Source organism: Hemitrygon akajei, chromosome 5 (genome assembly GCF_048418815.1).
Source record: "Hemitrygon akajei chromosome 5, sHemAka1.3, whole genome shotgun sequence".
Lineage (NCBI taxonomy): Eukaryota > Metazoa > Chordata > Chondrichthyes > Myliobatiformes > Dasyatidae > Hemitrygon > Hemitrygon akajei.
This window is the reverse complement of record NC_133128.1, coordinates 5932434-5947103: the sequence shown is the minus strand read 5'-3', so window position 1 is coordinate 5947103 and position 14670 is coordinate 5932434. Positions and strand designations below refer to the sequence as shown.

Here is a 14670-nt window from a genome sequence, read left to right as displayed (position 1 = left end):
CTATTTGCATGTACCCTACCTATACCACTCACAATGTTGTATACCCACTTACTGTCAACCCCTCATAGACACTACATAAAAGTAGTTTATTACAACCACGAACAAAGAGAGGAATGACCTACAAAGACATAGATACAGACACTTAAAGTTATCTTGGCTACTGGATCTAACATCAAGAACCATAATGAACAGATGGAGAATTAACAGCAGACATGTACACCCTGTCTAAATGCCCCGTTGTCCCTCCCCACCCACTCCCCAACTGACAGACACACTCTCATCCTGCACTGGTCACTCTTATTGCTGCTGTTTCATGTATTTATACTGCCACTTGTTTCATTATAAATGTGTCAGGAGCATTATACTGTCTTACATAAACATGCACCCACGTCATGCTCTCTTCTCGTTGCTGCCATCAGGAAGAAGGTACAGAAGCCTCAGGTTCAGGAACAGTTATTGCCACTCAACCATATCCCCTCTTGGACCAGAGGGGATAACTTCACTCAACTTCATCTGCTCCGTCCTTGAGATGTTCCCGCAACACATGGACTCACTTTCAGGGACACTTATTCACACGTTCTGAATATTCATTATTATTGTTTCTTCTTTTGCAGTTTCTGTCTTCTCTACTCTGGATGAATGCAGTAGTTGGCCAGTCTTTCATTGATTCTGTTCTGGGTATGGATTTATTGAGTATGCCCACAAGAAAATGAATCTCAGGGTTGCATATGGTGATGCATATGTACTTTGATAATTAATTTATTTTGAACTTTATATCAAAATAATGCTATGCCACTCAGAGACGGTTGTTAAGTTCATCTTGTGACTGTACGTGGCCGATCATAATCCATGAAACCACTTTGACAAACAGACTAAGCCAGTTGAGGGTAACCGAAGGCTCTTAAACCCTTGCTGAGGTTGGGCTTGCCTACGCAAGCCAATGAAGACTGGACTCAGTAGACTGCATGGAGGTAGCCACTAGTTTGGCTCAACAGGCAGGAACGTGGAACCAGCAAAGCATTGCTGGATCATAATTATATGTGACTATACGTACTGTGTTTTGTACCTTGACCCCAGAGGAATGTTGCTTCCTTTACCTCTATAAATGTGTATGGTTGAATGACAATAAACTTGATTTTGAACTTAAATAACTGTTTCTTGTCTCAAGAAAATGTGTTATCTCAGCTTGCAAAACCATCCTGCTTTGAAATCTAAGGACTATCTGTACAAGGGTGCCATAAACATGAATGAGATTAAGGAATGATTTTGGTTCTGAGCCGTAATATTGGCTTCTCTGCCAAAAAAGAACAACTTTGTTCATTTTATGGAATGAAAGGCCACAATTCTCTTCAATCATAGAATTTTAGGGGAGAGAAGTACTCCATGTCTCTGACCTGCTTCCCAGTTTTCCATATACACATCGAGACAGAGGTTCTGTCCCAGATCTCCCCCAAACAACGGTGAGATTATATCTTCCTAAACTTCCTTTAGCTTTTCTACGAATGAACTGAAATCTACTTCCACATTTCCAAAAGGAGGCTCTTTGGCCCATCAAGTTCAAGTCAGCCCAAGGAGTAATTCCACCCCCACTAATTAGAATAGTGTCATAGAATACTGCAATACAGAAATACACCCTTCAGCCCAGCCAGTGCATGCCAAATTATTAACCTACCTAGACCCATCAACCCACACCTGAACCATAAGCTTCCCTAATCCTCCCATCCATGTACCTATTGGATTTTTTCTTAAATGCTAAAACCAAACTCTCATCCACCAATTCCACTGGCAGTTCATTCCACACTCTCACCACCCTCTGAGTGAAGAAGTTGTCCCTCAGGTTCCTCTTCAATATTTCACCCTTCACCCTTAACCTATGACCCAGGAATCTTAACCTAGGAACAGTTATTAACCCTCAACTAGAGTGGATAACTTAATTCAACTTCACCTGCCTCGACTTTGAAGTGGACTTCCAACCTATGGACTCACTTTCAAGGAATCGTCATTTCAGGTTCTCGATATTTCTTAGTTATTTATTATAATTATTATTATCTCTTTTTTGCACAGTTTGTTATTTTTTTTCCATATTGGTTTTGTGTCTGACCTGTTGGGTGCAGTTTTTCATTGATTCTATTATTAGATTTACGCAAGAAAACAAATCTCAGGGTTGTATATAGTGACATATACAGTACGTACATTATGTCAACTGGTACATCCACAGAATTTTTTTTATTATTTATTATTATTGTGTTAATGTTATTTTATGTGCTGTACATGATATATGTACCTTGGTCCCAAAGGAACATTGATTCATTTAGCTCTATACATGTTCAAAGTTCAAACTTCAAAATCGACTTATTATCAAAGTACATAAATGTCACATCTATGTGAAACACTGTCAAGGGAAAGCAGCATCCACTACCAGAGATTGCCATAACTCAGGCCATCAGGCAGAAGGTACACAAGCCTCAGGACTCACAACACCAGACTCAAGAACAGTTGCTACCCCTCAACCATCAGGCTCCTGAACAAAAGGGGATAACTACACTCACTTGTCCATCCATTGAGATGTTCCTACAACCAATGATCTCACCTCAAGAAATCTTTATCTCATTATTTCAAGTTCTCATTATTTGTTGCTATTTGTATTTGTGCAGTTTGTTTTCTTTAGCTCTCTAGTTGATCTTTCATTGATCCTGTTACATGTACTATTCTAAAGACTTATTACATATACCCACAAGAAAATAAATCTCAGGGTAACATATATGCACTTTGATAATAAAATTTACTTTACTTTGATATACAACCCTACAGTTAAACGGCAATAAACTTGAACATGAACTTGCACCTCAGATTTATTTACAATGCCGTGCGCGGAAAGCAGTTATTTTTCCTCATACTTCCAGGAGGATATAGAAATGTACACCCGTTCTCTCCTGTGCAGTTTGTTATTCTCCTGCCGTCGAGACAGTACCTTAGAATGTCCAGCGACGCAGCTATGTATGCATCAACAGATCCAGCTCAGACACACAGCAGGAAAGGAAGGAAGGTGTTACCTGGCCTCTTACTCAAACCAAAAGAAAACGAGGTGCTGGTTGGTGTGGTAGTTTGTGTTGGGTACATCTTCGGAGCAAGATCCTTTATACATGGGTAATCCATCTTAAATTTTCCGGTCATGGAATGGTGGTACAAAAGCTGGGAGAGACATGCTCTGTCCTGCCGAGTCAACTGCTCTTTAGTGTTTATTTTCCAAATTCCTAGAAGTCAACAGCACATGTTTACTGAACCAACTACTCACTGGGCTTCTTCAACCCTGCCAGTGAATATAAGCCACTAGTGTCTTCTGAGGGCTACTGGGAGGCTTTCTGGGAATACTAAAGTACTTACAATTAGGAGGTGGACAATTAAGATGAGCAATAAACAGTTAACTGTGCATCAGAAAGAAGATTGAGGTTTGAAATTGTGGGCAAAGCAGTGAAGACGGTTCATCCCCACCAGTTTATTCCATCACTCAGTGAGATTTCCCCTCATCCTTCACATACTTGGTTATAAAAATATGAAGGTTGTACTCGAGAGATTGTGGAGAATAGCTGCCAGTGGCTAAGTAGTTCATCACCACTGGACACAGATTTGAAGTATCCAGCTGGATTCAGAAGGAGAGTGGATTGCAATAAGCTTTCATAATGTGAAACACACTGGCTAATTTACTGGGGGTTCACAAAAAGGAATAAAAACTCTTTCACAGCAATACACAGAATGCTGGAGGAGCTCAGAGGATTCAGTAGAGGGAAATGGTCAGACAACATTTCAGGACGAGACCCTTCCCAGTCCTGATCAAGTGTCTTCACCCAAAATGCTGACTATCCAGTTCCCACCATAGAAGCTGCCTGACCTGCTGAGTTCCTCCAGCATTTTGTATGTATTGCTCTGAATTTCCAGCACCTACAGAATTTCTTGTGTATCCAGAAAAAACCTTTCCAGGTGCCGAACTGCAGGGGTGTGGGACGAATAGAAGTAAAGCAGAGCTACACAGCGGGTTGTGATTCAATAGGGAGTGATGACTGGAGATGGGTCATGGGTATACACGACATCTTGAATTATATAATTCTAAATTGACAAAAGGATAAATGAGAAATGAACTATAAGGGCCAGAATTTGGTCTGCAATGGCGTGTGACATAATTATACAGTTTTCACCAATGGTTTACATTCTTCATTGGCTTCGTAATTCGAGTTCGCTGCAGGAATGAGTAATCCGAGGACAGATATTTACTTTGAGATACAGCACGGAACAGGCTCATCCGTCCCAACGAGCTGTACTACCCAGCAGCCCAGCTACTTAACACTGGCCTAATCACAGGACAATTTACAATGACTAATTTACCTACTAACCTGTACGTCTTTAGACTGTGGGAGGAAAACTGAAGCCCACACCATTCACGGGGAGAATGTGCAAACTCCTTACAGACAGCAGCGGAATTGTTGTACCCCAGGTCACTGGCACTGTAATAATGTTACACTAACCACTATGCTACATGATGCCCAAAATGTTGAGAGGCAACAGAGGACTGCAGGGTTGATTCCTTAAGCAAGGGAGTAAGTTTAGGGGCATACAGGAGGCACAAGAGATTCTGAAGATGCTGGAAATCTAGAGCAACGGACAAAATGCTGGAGGAATTCAGCAAGTCAGGCAGTATCTATGCAGGGGAGTGATCAAGAACATTTAGGGAAGGGAAGTAAACACTGGCCTTGCCAACAACATCCACATCCCATGAACAAACTCAAAAAAAGTTGGTTGAGGCAAAAGGGGATTTTAGGTTTAATTTCATGATCTCGATTCTCTGCTCTTGAAAGATGCAAATCTTCAAAAGGGTTTGGAGATCAGATTCTGGGACTTCATGCCCCAGAACTCAAAGGAGATGTGAGGGGCAAGGTTTTTTTTCCACACAGAGTGGTGCTTGGTTTGCACAGCCTGGTGGTGGTAGAGGCAGAAATTTTAAGGACTTTGAAGAGACATTTAGATAGGCAAATTGGTGTGAGGAAATTGGAAGGACGTGAACATTCTGTAGGCAGATTAGTTTAGTTGCTAATTGATTACTAATTTAATTGGTTCAGCACAACATTATAGGCTGAAGGGCCTGTTCCTGTGCTGGGCTGGTCTCTGTAACTGCCAACAGAGTCCAAATCTTGCAAATACCCTGATCGCACACTTCACAGGAATCACGTTCAAGTAACCAGGAAATCAATGTCACACATTCAACAATTTACTAATCCCAAACCCTCCAACCACAAGTCCCCATTAAGAGGAAATAATATTTCACTTCAGTAAGTGCAAATGGTTGCATAGTTAATAGGTATTTGTGTTCAAGAGCTCCATAAGATCAGAGAAAAATATCATAATAATATTTTATAGTTTAATGAGTCTCACCATGGAAACCTCTTTTAAAAATAATTAAAGTAACAAAATTGTGATTAAATTCACCTTTTGTGCAGTTTGCCAGTACATCGCTGTCTCCCAATGTAACTGTGTGTACTCAATCTGACTCATCAGAGCTAAAAATATCACTTCCATGCCAAGTACTACTAAAGATAATCCAGTGCTGTATCTAAATTGCTGCATTTCAACAGGACACTTACAAGTTTTTTAAAGAAGTCAGAGAACTGATGATACAATCAAAGAAACAATGCTTGAAAGGGTTCTCTGTAGATCAGGGATTGCTGCAGAAGGAGAGATGACAGAACCTGTCAGGCTTATCATGGGGACCAGTTTGGAAAACCTGCTGTTATCTTTCAAGAAGCTGCAAGCACCCAAGGCACAGAATTGTCACAAGCACTCAATGTGCATTCACAATACTATTAACTATAAGTTAGTCCACGCTTGGAGTTTTGTGTTCAGTTCTGGTTGCCTCATCACAGGAAGGATGTGGAAGTTTTACAGAGGGTGCAGAGGAGATTTACCTGGATGCTGCCTGGATTAGACAGCTTGCCTTATGAGGATAAGTTCAGCAAACTAGGGTGAAGGAGGATGAGAGGTGACTAGATAGAGGTGTGCAATTTGCATAGTTGGAGTGGATACCCAGAGACTTCTCCCAAGGGCATAATTTGCCAAAACAAGGGGGCATAATTTTAATGTGATTTGAGGGAAGTATAGGGGGGATATCAGAGGTAACAACTTTACAGAGAGAGAGGCGTAGGCATGGAAGAGATAGATACATTGAGGACATTTAAGAAACTTTTAGATCAGCACATGAATGAAAGAAAAATGGAAGGCTATGTAGGAGGGAAAAGTTAGTTTGATTTAAAGAGTAGGTTAAAAAGATGGCACAACATTGTGAGCCAATGGGGCAGTACAGTGCTATAGGGATCTACATTCTAGTAGCATTTGATTCAACTTACACAACACATTATATTACTGTACTCCACTGTTATTCGATTGTTGAATAGTTCCCTGGTACAATAAGCTGGAATCTTTATTTATGAATTATTTAATGAGATACAGCATGGAGTAGGTCCCTCTGTCCCTCCGAGCCATGCTGCCCAGCAACAACCGATTTAATCCTAGCATAATCATGGGACAATTTACAATGTCCAGTACATCTTTGGACTGTGGAAGGAAACTGGAGCACCTGGAGGAAACCCACGCATTCCATGGGGAGGACGTACAGACTCCTTACAGGTGACATCGGAATTGAACTCCAAACTCCAATGCCCCGAGCTGTAGCAGAACTAACTGCTATGTTACCGTGGCACCCCAACTTAACCTCACAATCATAATCTATGTTATTAGGATCTTGTACTTTATGGTGCACCTGCACTACAATTTCTCTTTATTCTGTATTTTTAGTTTATTTATTTAGAGGTACAACATGCCATGCTGTAAAATCACACCCATGTGACCAAATAACTCACTAACCCTATACGTCATTGGAACATGGGCAGAAACAGGAGCATCCGGAGGAAACCCACACAGTCACGGGGAGAACATACAAACCCCTTACAGACTGTGGTGGGAATTGAACCCGGGTCGCTGGAACTTTAATAGTTTTACACTAACCACTACGCCACTATATTCCTCCTGTGCAAAATAATGCTGTTACTGTTTTACCGTGTCCTACCCTGATACTCTGTAATGAAACGGTCTGTGTGGACAGCTTGCAGGACCTTTTCACTGTACCTTGGAATATGTGTCAAAAATAAACAAATTCAGATTCTGTTATTGTTTTGAAAGGCAAGATCCACCATTACAGACCCCCTTCACCCAGGACATGCCTTCTTCTCATTGCTACCATCAGGAAGGAGGTAAAGGAGCTTCAAGACACACACTCAACATTTCAGGTTCCCCTCTGTGAGCAGATATCTCTATCAGATATATATATATATTTATTATAATTCATAGTTTTTATTATTATGCATTGTAATGTACAGCTGATGCAAAAACACCAAATTTCTTGACTTATGCTGGTGATACGCAACTTGATTCTGATTCTGATGTTGTTCTACCTGGTGTATGGGGAGCACCTCTGGTGAAGGGCTTGTTGTGTTCATCCCAGGGCAGCTCACTCTCATTTGGTCCTCACCGGGCACTCAGCTCTCACCTTTGGCTCCAAGTAGCTGTTTGCATGCAACATCAGCCACACGGTTTTGACAGGCGGGCTGAACCAGGTGAAGGTAGCCAGTGGGTTTCATATTCCGGTGAGATAGGGACATGCCTCTCATGCTCTGGCAGGCAGGGTGGATGGGATCTACAGTGAGAGCCAATGGCAAGGAAAGCGGTTCTGCAGCACTGCATGGAGAGCGAAGGGCAGGACAAGGCACAGAAGTCATCAATGTCATCCACTGTAACCAAGGAAGGCTCCAGTCTGTCAGGCTTGTTCGTACCACTGGACTCAGGCTCCTGAGATCAATAGAATGGAACTACCCCAGTGCAAAGATTTTTTTTTCACTTTAAAAAAACTCTACTGCACAGGTTTCTTTTCATCATCAGACACGACAGACAATCACCAACTCAGTGTAATGATCTGATCTGTATGAATAGTCTCCACTGTACCTCGGTAAATGTGACAATAATAAGCCAATTCCAATTCCTAAACCAAAACTAACAAAAACGTAATAACTTCAATAATTCTAATCGACCCCTGGTTCAGTGACTTCAAGGATTCCAGCACCACTTGTGTGAAGAATTGCTTCCAGATGTGACTCTGAATGTTTCCGCTCTTGCCATGAAGTGGCTTCAGAACCCTCTCACCACCAACGCCCCCCCACCACACACACGTATGCGCGCGCGCACACACACACACGCACGCACACACAACACTGAGGAAATAGTTTTGCTCTCTCCATCCTACTGAACCCTTTAATCCAATCAGACACTTCAACTGAATGATGCCTTAAATTCGCTCGCATTAAAGAATAACTTCTTGGGATGAAAGAGGCTGAAAGCACAATTTTAAACCACTGACTGTCGCAAACTTGTGAAAATAAATCTGAGATTGAGTTATAAAGAAACATCAAAAAGTTTACAACTCTAGCTCCATCTCTGGTCTCAATTTCTTGTTAATATTTCAACAAAATAATGGTGTCTTTGGAGACTATAATTGGTTTCAATTTGGAGAATATAATTGGTCTCAATTTCTTGGTTGTTCTACAATGGAGAAAGTCAAAATGTTGCTGAAGTAAATAGTTGTTGGATTTGAGTGTAAAATTGTTATTTTTCTTTTAGTTTAGTTTTTCCTATGCTTGCTTGCATTTTTACATTATCACCTACAGTACTGTGCAAATGTCTTAGGCATAGATATATCTAGGGTGCCTAAGACTTTTGCACAGTACTGTAGTAATTTTACTCATTGCACTGTACTGCTGTCACAAAAAAGCAAATTTCATGATGCATTAAACCTGATACTGATATTTTCATTCGAGTTTCTGCACAACTACATTCATGCAGCCATCAAGACCATAAGACTAAATGACTTAGGAGCAGAATTAGGCCATTCAGCCCATCGAACAAATCTATTCAACAGTCATCCCAGTAAATCAAAACTGTTTGCCTCCGGATAACCCATATCCCTCAGCAATAGCTCAGTGTGGATTATCAATGCAGTTGAAACGTGGATAACTTGCATTTTAGGAGGGTCCTAAACTTCAATTTAAAACCGTCAGAATCTGCTTCTAAATAAATTACCAGTTTTTTTGGTTTACAGTTTGCACATCTTAATGTATGCCTATATGAGAAAAAAATTCTCAAAAACATGCTATTACACCCTATAAAACAAAATACTCCATGCCTAATGCTTCACAGCATTGGCAGTTTCAACCATCACCTCAATGCACGTTTAGCAATTGATGTCAAACGTCAACCACACTGCACTTATGTCTAAGTTCAACCATTTTTCCATCATGAATCCTTTCCTTCAATTGACACTTGCACCAAACTCATCTTTTTTCTATGTCGTATGATCACCATCCATGAACCAATAACCTTTGTCATATTCACAGACCTTCTCTCTTCTTGCCTCACCTCCTCACCGTTCCTGTGCTATTAATCTTGTTGCATCATTGGCTTTCTGATCAAGTCTGAGTGTTACCTGATTTGCCATTTGCTGCATTTTTAATCTGGACATGGGGTTTGACTATTGAACAGTTGTGCCCTGAACCCCCAGTGTCCAAACTTGCCCAAGATTTGGCTTCCATCTTCATTCAAAGGCGTGGATGAAGTCGATTAGTTGCAACAGGCTCGGAGGAGTAAAGTACAGAAACATTACCTGTGATCTTACTGAACGGGGATGAAGGTGTAGTGTGGGCTGTGGCTCTGCTTGTAGTTTTTAAACGAGACAATTTCTCCATGAGTTTTTTCATACAAGGTAGATCCATTTTAAATTTTCCACTGACCGTGCGGTACTCTAAAAGTCTGAGGAGACATTCCATGTCTCGATGAGATATACGTCCTCCGGTATTTATTTTCCAAACTCCTAGAAGTTAACAGTACAAGTTTACCAAAGCTAGTTCCTGAATGTTTTGCACATAGAAAGAGCTCAAGGACTAACCGTCAGAGGCAGGTGACCTTCGTCCACAAACCTCTGCTTCTGAAGCTTTGTAAAGAAGAGAGCTTGACATTACAGGCAGTTAAGGAACAGCCTTTCCCAGTCAACAGCACTGTACTGGCACCAAAAAAATATACATTTAATGACAAATGTCAGTGAAAATAACCCTTATTCTGGTAACATGGATTGGCAGCAAGAAGTTCCATTCTGATGGTCAGGAGATCTGTTTGGTCCTCTTGCCTTTAGTGTTCATGAGGAAGGAACTGTCTATTAAGGTGTCTCAAGTTAGGGTTGCCAACACTGGTTGGATGGGTGCCTGGAGGTTTCAGAACATGACTCCTTCTCTGCAGGTTTCCTGATTGGTTGTTTAGGCTATTCATTCTCAGAGACTATCCAGTTAGTAAGTTGCTGGCACATCCTGTGTTGGCTGTTAATGCAAACAACGTATGTAGGTTTCAATGCATATGTGATAAATGAAGTAAATCTCTTAAAAATCTCAGTGATTTCCCAGAAGGAAATACACACTGGATAACAGCAGCACTCATCAAAGTTTCTGTTATCCCAATTAGTTCATCCAGTGTTTTGTAGGCAGTAAACAATATTTGGAAGAAGCACAGCTCATCAATCTCTCTCAGGCACTTATCTCTGCTCTGCAAGAAGCTCTTCTGAGTATAGTTTTTCCATGTGTATTGCAATTAGTGTAGAGCTTCAACAGAAGCTCTCCTCAGCTCACGTTCCCCCAAGGAACCAACAGTCTTTGTCCCAGGCACTGCTGCCTTCAGCAGAAACCAGGTGTCCCTGATCCAACAGGTCTTAATTAGTGTGCTGCAGATAAGTTCCCACCTGGAAACAGCAGGAGCAAGGAGAGTGAAGGAAAACAATTCATAGTGCAAAAACAAGGAATCTTCCTGGGAATGGAAGCTACTCAGAATGCGTGTGTTTGACACATCACTGCAAGACGACCACTCCCTGGCCACATTATGCACCATTATCTGAGACGTTGATGCTTGAGACACATTAAGATTTGCACTCATTGTTTTGACACAGAGAGTTTTGAACAGTAGGCAGTGTCATAAAAAAAGGAACATGCACCAGTCAATTTCTGCACAGCAAGCTCTCATGAAGAGCAATGTGGTAAAGGGAATTTATGCCTTTCTCATATGGCATATTGGCAAGGACACCAGGAGATCTTTCAAACTCCCCTGACTGTGGTAATCGTAGTGGGACCTCCAGTGTCCATTGGACAGGACACTGAGGGCCAAGATTAATGTTCGATATTAAACCCTGTAGTGCTGTCAGTGAGATATTCCCCCTGTACCAGCCTTCTATCAGAGGGATGTTCTCCCTCAGTATCAACCCTGCAAAAGTATGACCCCCCCTCAGTACCACCCCTCCCACAGTGTGACCCTCCCTCAGTACCACCCCTCCCTTCCTGTGACCCTTCCTCGGTACCACCCCTCCCATAGCGTGACCCTCCCTCAGTACCACCCCTCCCACAGTGTGACCCTCCCTCAGTACCACCCCTCCCATAGCGAGACCCATCCTCAGTACCACCCCTCCCACAGTGTGACCCTCCCTCAGTACCACCCCTCCCAGTGACCCTCCCTCAGTACCACCCCTCCCCCAGTGTGACCCTCCCTCACTACCACCCCTCCCACAGTGTGACCTTCCCTCAGTTCCACCCCTCCCACTGAGGCTGTCAGTGTTGGCACACCCTGTCTGAAGGCTACTCAAAGAACTTGAATATTTACAGAAAGGCTAACTTTATTTATCAAATGTAATTGAAATGAAATGCGTTGTTTGCATCAATGACCAACATGGTCTGAGGATGTGCTGGGGGCAACCCACAAGTGTCTCCACACTTTAAGTGCCAACAAAGCATGCTCACAGTTTACTAACCCTAAGCTGTATGTCTTTGGAATGTGGGAGAAAACCAGAGCACCCAAAGGAAACTCCATGGGATCGTGGGGAGACACGTACAAGCAGCTTACAGACAGTGGCAGGAATAGAACCCCAATCTTACAGTTATGGTGTTACGCTAACCTCTACGGTACTTCGCCCACCCTTGACCCATTGGCCCTCACCTGAACGACCTTCCTTAATCCATGTACTTATCCAAACTTCTTTTAAAAGTTGCAAATGAACTCGCATTCACATAAGGCTGGAGTGCTGTGTGGCCTCGGTTGTAGTGACAACTAGGCCTCAAGCCATGGTGTCACCTCTTTAAAACTGTCCAGGAGAGAGGCAATGGAGTCAGTGTGCTCCATCGGAGTGCTTGGGGGGCAGGAGGGGAACGGTGTGGCATGGCTTCCAAGCTGCTCCCCCAAATGCTTGCTTGGAAGAAGACATACTGTGTACAACTGCAGACTGCTGCAATATTCACAGACTCAGGGTCTTGCACTATATATTTTCTGCGTGACTGTATTTTACTGTGGAGGTGGTGGAGTGAAGATAAGTCTCTATCAAAGGAGGCGTAAGGTGCTCCTTCCCGCCACTACCTTGCAGGTCATCCTTGGACAAGGTGTAGCACTTGCTTAGCCAACACCCCCACCTCATTCAGGGTGACATGAAGCTATGGGAGCAGGTGGTGGATGGTCTGACAAATAGCTGGTGCATATCACAAATCCTGGTTAGGCGACCACTGAAGAGTATTGATAATGGCTGGGGTCACCCGTCTTGTAAAGACACTGTCCAGAAGAAGGCAATGGCAAACCACTTCTGTAGAAAAATCTGCCAAGAACAATCACGGTCATGGATAAGACTATGATCGCCCATGTCAATACAACATGGCGCATAATAATGATTATGTAGTTTGCTGATATCTTACATGTGCTTGTTTCTTATATGTGCCTTATGCTGTGTGTGACTGTTGGTACTGTGTTTTGCTCCTCGGCCCTGAAGAAACGCTGGTTCATTTGGCTGTATTCATGGGTATTCATGTATGGTCATATGACAATTTAACCTGAACTTGAATAGGTCATGTGATGAAACCTCCAGGAAAAGGACAATGGGAAATTAGCTAGCCTACTTTTATCATCACCTGATAGAACAGGGAAGGCAAGAGTCAGTGTTTATTTAAAATACTGCCATTCTTGGACCATTGGTTATATGTCTGTTTAACTAACCTCAGCAGGCAAAAGGTTCTGGGTCAAAGTGCAAGAATGTCAGGTTTAAAAATGGAATCAGCAGGCTGAATCAATGAAACTTCACACACAAATACAGACAAGCAACCGCCAAAGTGTAAAAAATGACAAACTGTGTAAGTACAAAAGGAAAAACAATTAGTTATAATAATAAATAAATAAGAAATAATATTGAGAACGTACTCTGCAACACATTCTCAATATTATTTATTACTTATCTAATATTATTATTAGATAAACAAGTAATTATATTCATACCGAGGGTGGCAGGTGGTTGGAACGCACTGCCAGTGACGGTGGTGGAGGCAGATACAATAGGGTCTTTTGAAAAAGATAGTTACATGGAGCTTAAAAAAATAGAGGGCTATGCGGTGGGGAAATTCTAGGCAGTTTCTAGAGTAGGTAACATGGTCGGCAATAAACACTATGGGCCAAAAGGCCTGTAGTGTGCTGTAGATTTCTATCTTCTATTATTATTTGTTTTTCTTGTTGTATTTGAACAGTCTGTCTTTTATACATTGGAGGCTTGCTAGTCTTTGTGTGCACATTTTCATCGACTCCATTGTATCTCTTTGTTCTACTGTGAATGCCCACACAAAATGAATCTCAGGGTAGAATATCGTATGTACCGTACCTTGATAATAAATTTACTTTAAACTTTTGAACTTAGGACTCCAAATTTAAACAGGACCTCACACCAGATCTCTGCAAGGCAGCGTAAACAGACAGGCTTTTATAATGTCCCAACTGACAAAATAGGACTAGGTGTGAGAAATTAGGGGTTTTTTCTTATAAAATGCCAATTATCACACTGTTAATTGAAAAGATTTGTCCCAAAACAGAATAATACAAAACATAACTCAATATCTGAAATTAACATTATTTGGTTCATTTATACCTGCATTGACCTGACTTCCACTTACACACCAGCAGCGAGGCCAGCATTTCTTACTCATCCTCCATTGTCCTCAAACGTTTTGGTACAAGGGCAATTGTTTAAACTATTTCAGGGGCCATGTAACAGCCAACCACACTGTTGTGGGCTTGGCATTCAGTATGGCTGGACCAGGTGAGTGTGGACATGGAAGATTTTATTAAAGGCACAGGGGGTTTGGTTCTTTCAACTGGTCAGTAAGGTACCTACATCTTCACTGTTACTAATACCAGGTTTATTCCATATTAACTGAATTTAGTTGCCCCGGATGAATCTGAACTCGTGGCGCCAGATCACTTATCCGGGATTCTCCTGAAGGAATTAATCTTTTATTTATTTATTGATACACAGCATGGAATAGGCCATTCCAGCCCTTTGAACCATGCTGCGGAGCAAGCCCCACAAATCGCTCCCCCCCTCCCCACCCAATTAGCCCTAGCCTAATCATAAAACAATTTACAATGACCGATTAACCTACCGACCGGCACTTCTTTGGATTGTGGGATGAAATCAGATTACCTGGAGAAAACGCACATATTCCATAGGGAGGATAAACAGAC

General features: G+C 42.0%; 1 protein-coding gene across 3 annotated transcripts in view; it reads right to left on the bottom strand.

The window, feature by feature from the left end:
• robo2 (roundabout, axon guidance receptor, homolog 2 (Drosophila)) overlaps positions 1 to 14670 on the bottom strand; it is a 1389008-nt gene that overhangs the window by 794323 nt on the left and 580015 nt on the right. Inside the window, exon 2 of one of the 3 annotated variants that reach the window (XM_073044780.1) lies at positions 3054 to 3254. The exons of the other annotated variants lie outside the window; for them this stretch is intronic. Within the exon in view, the coding sequence (XP_072900881.1) occupies positions 3054 to 3254 (201 nt within the window). The remainder of the gene's footprint in view (positions 1 to 3053; positions 3255 to 14670) is intronic. 3 annotated transcript variants of the gene reach the window in all.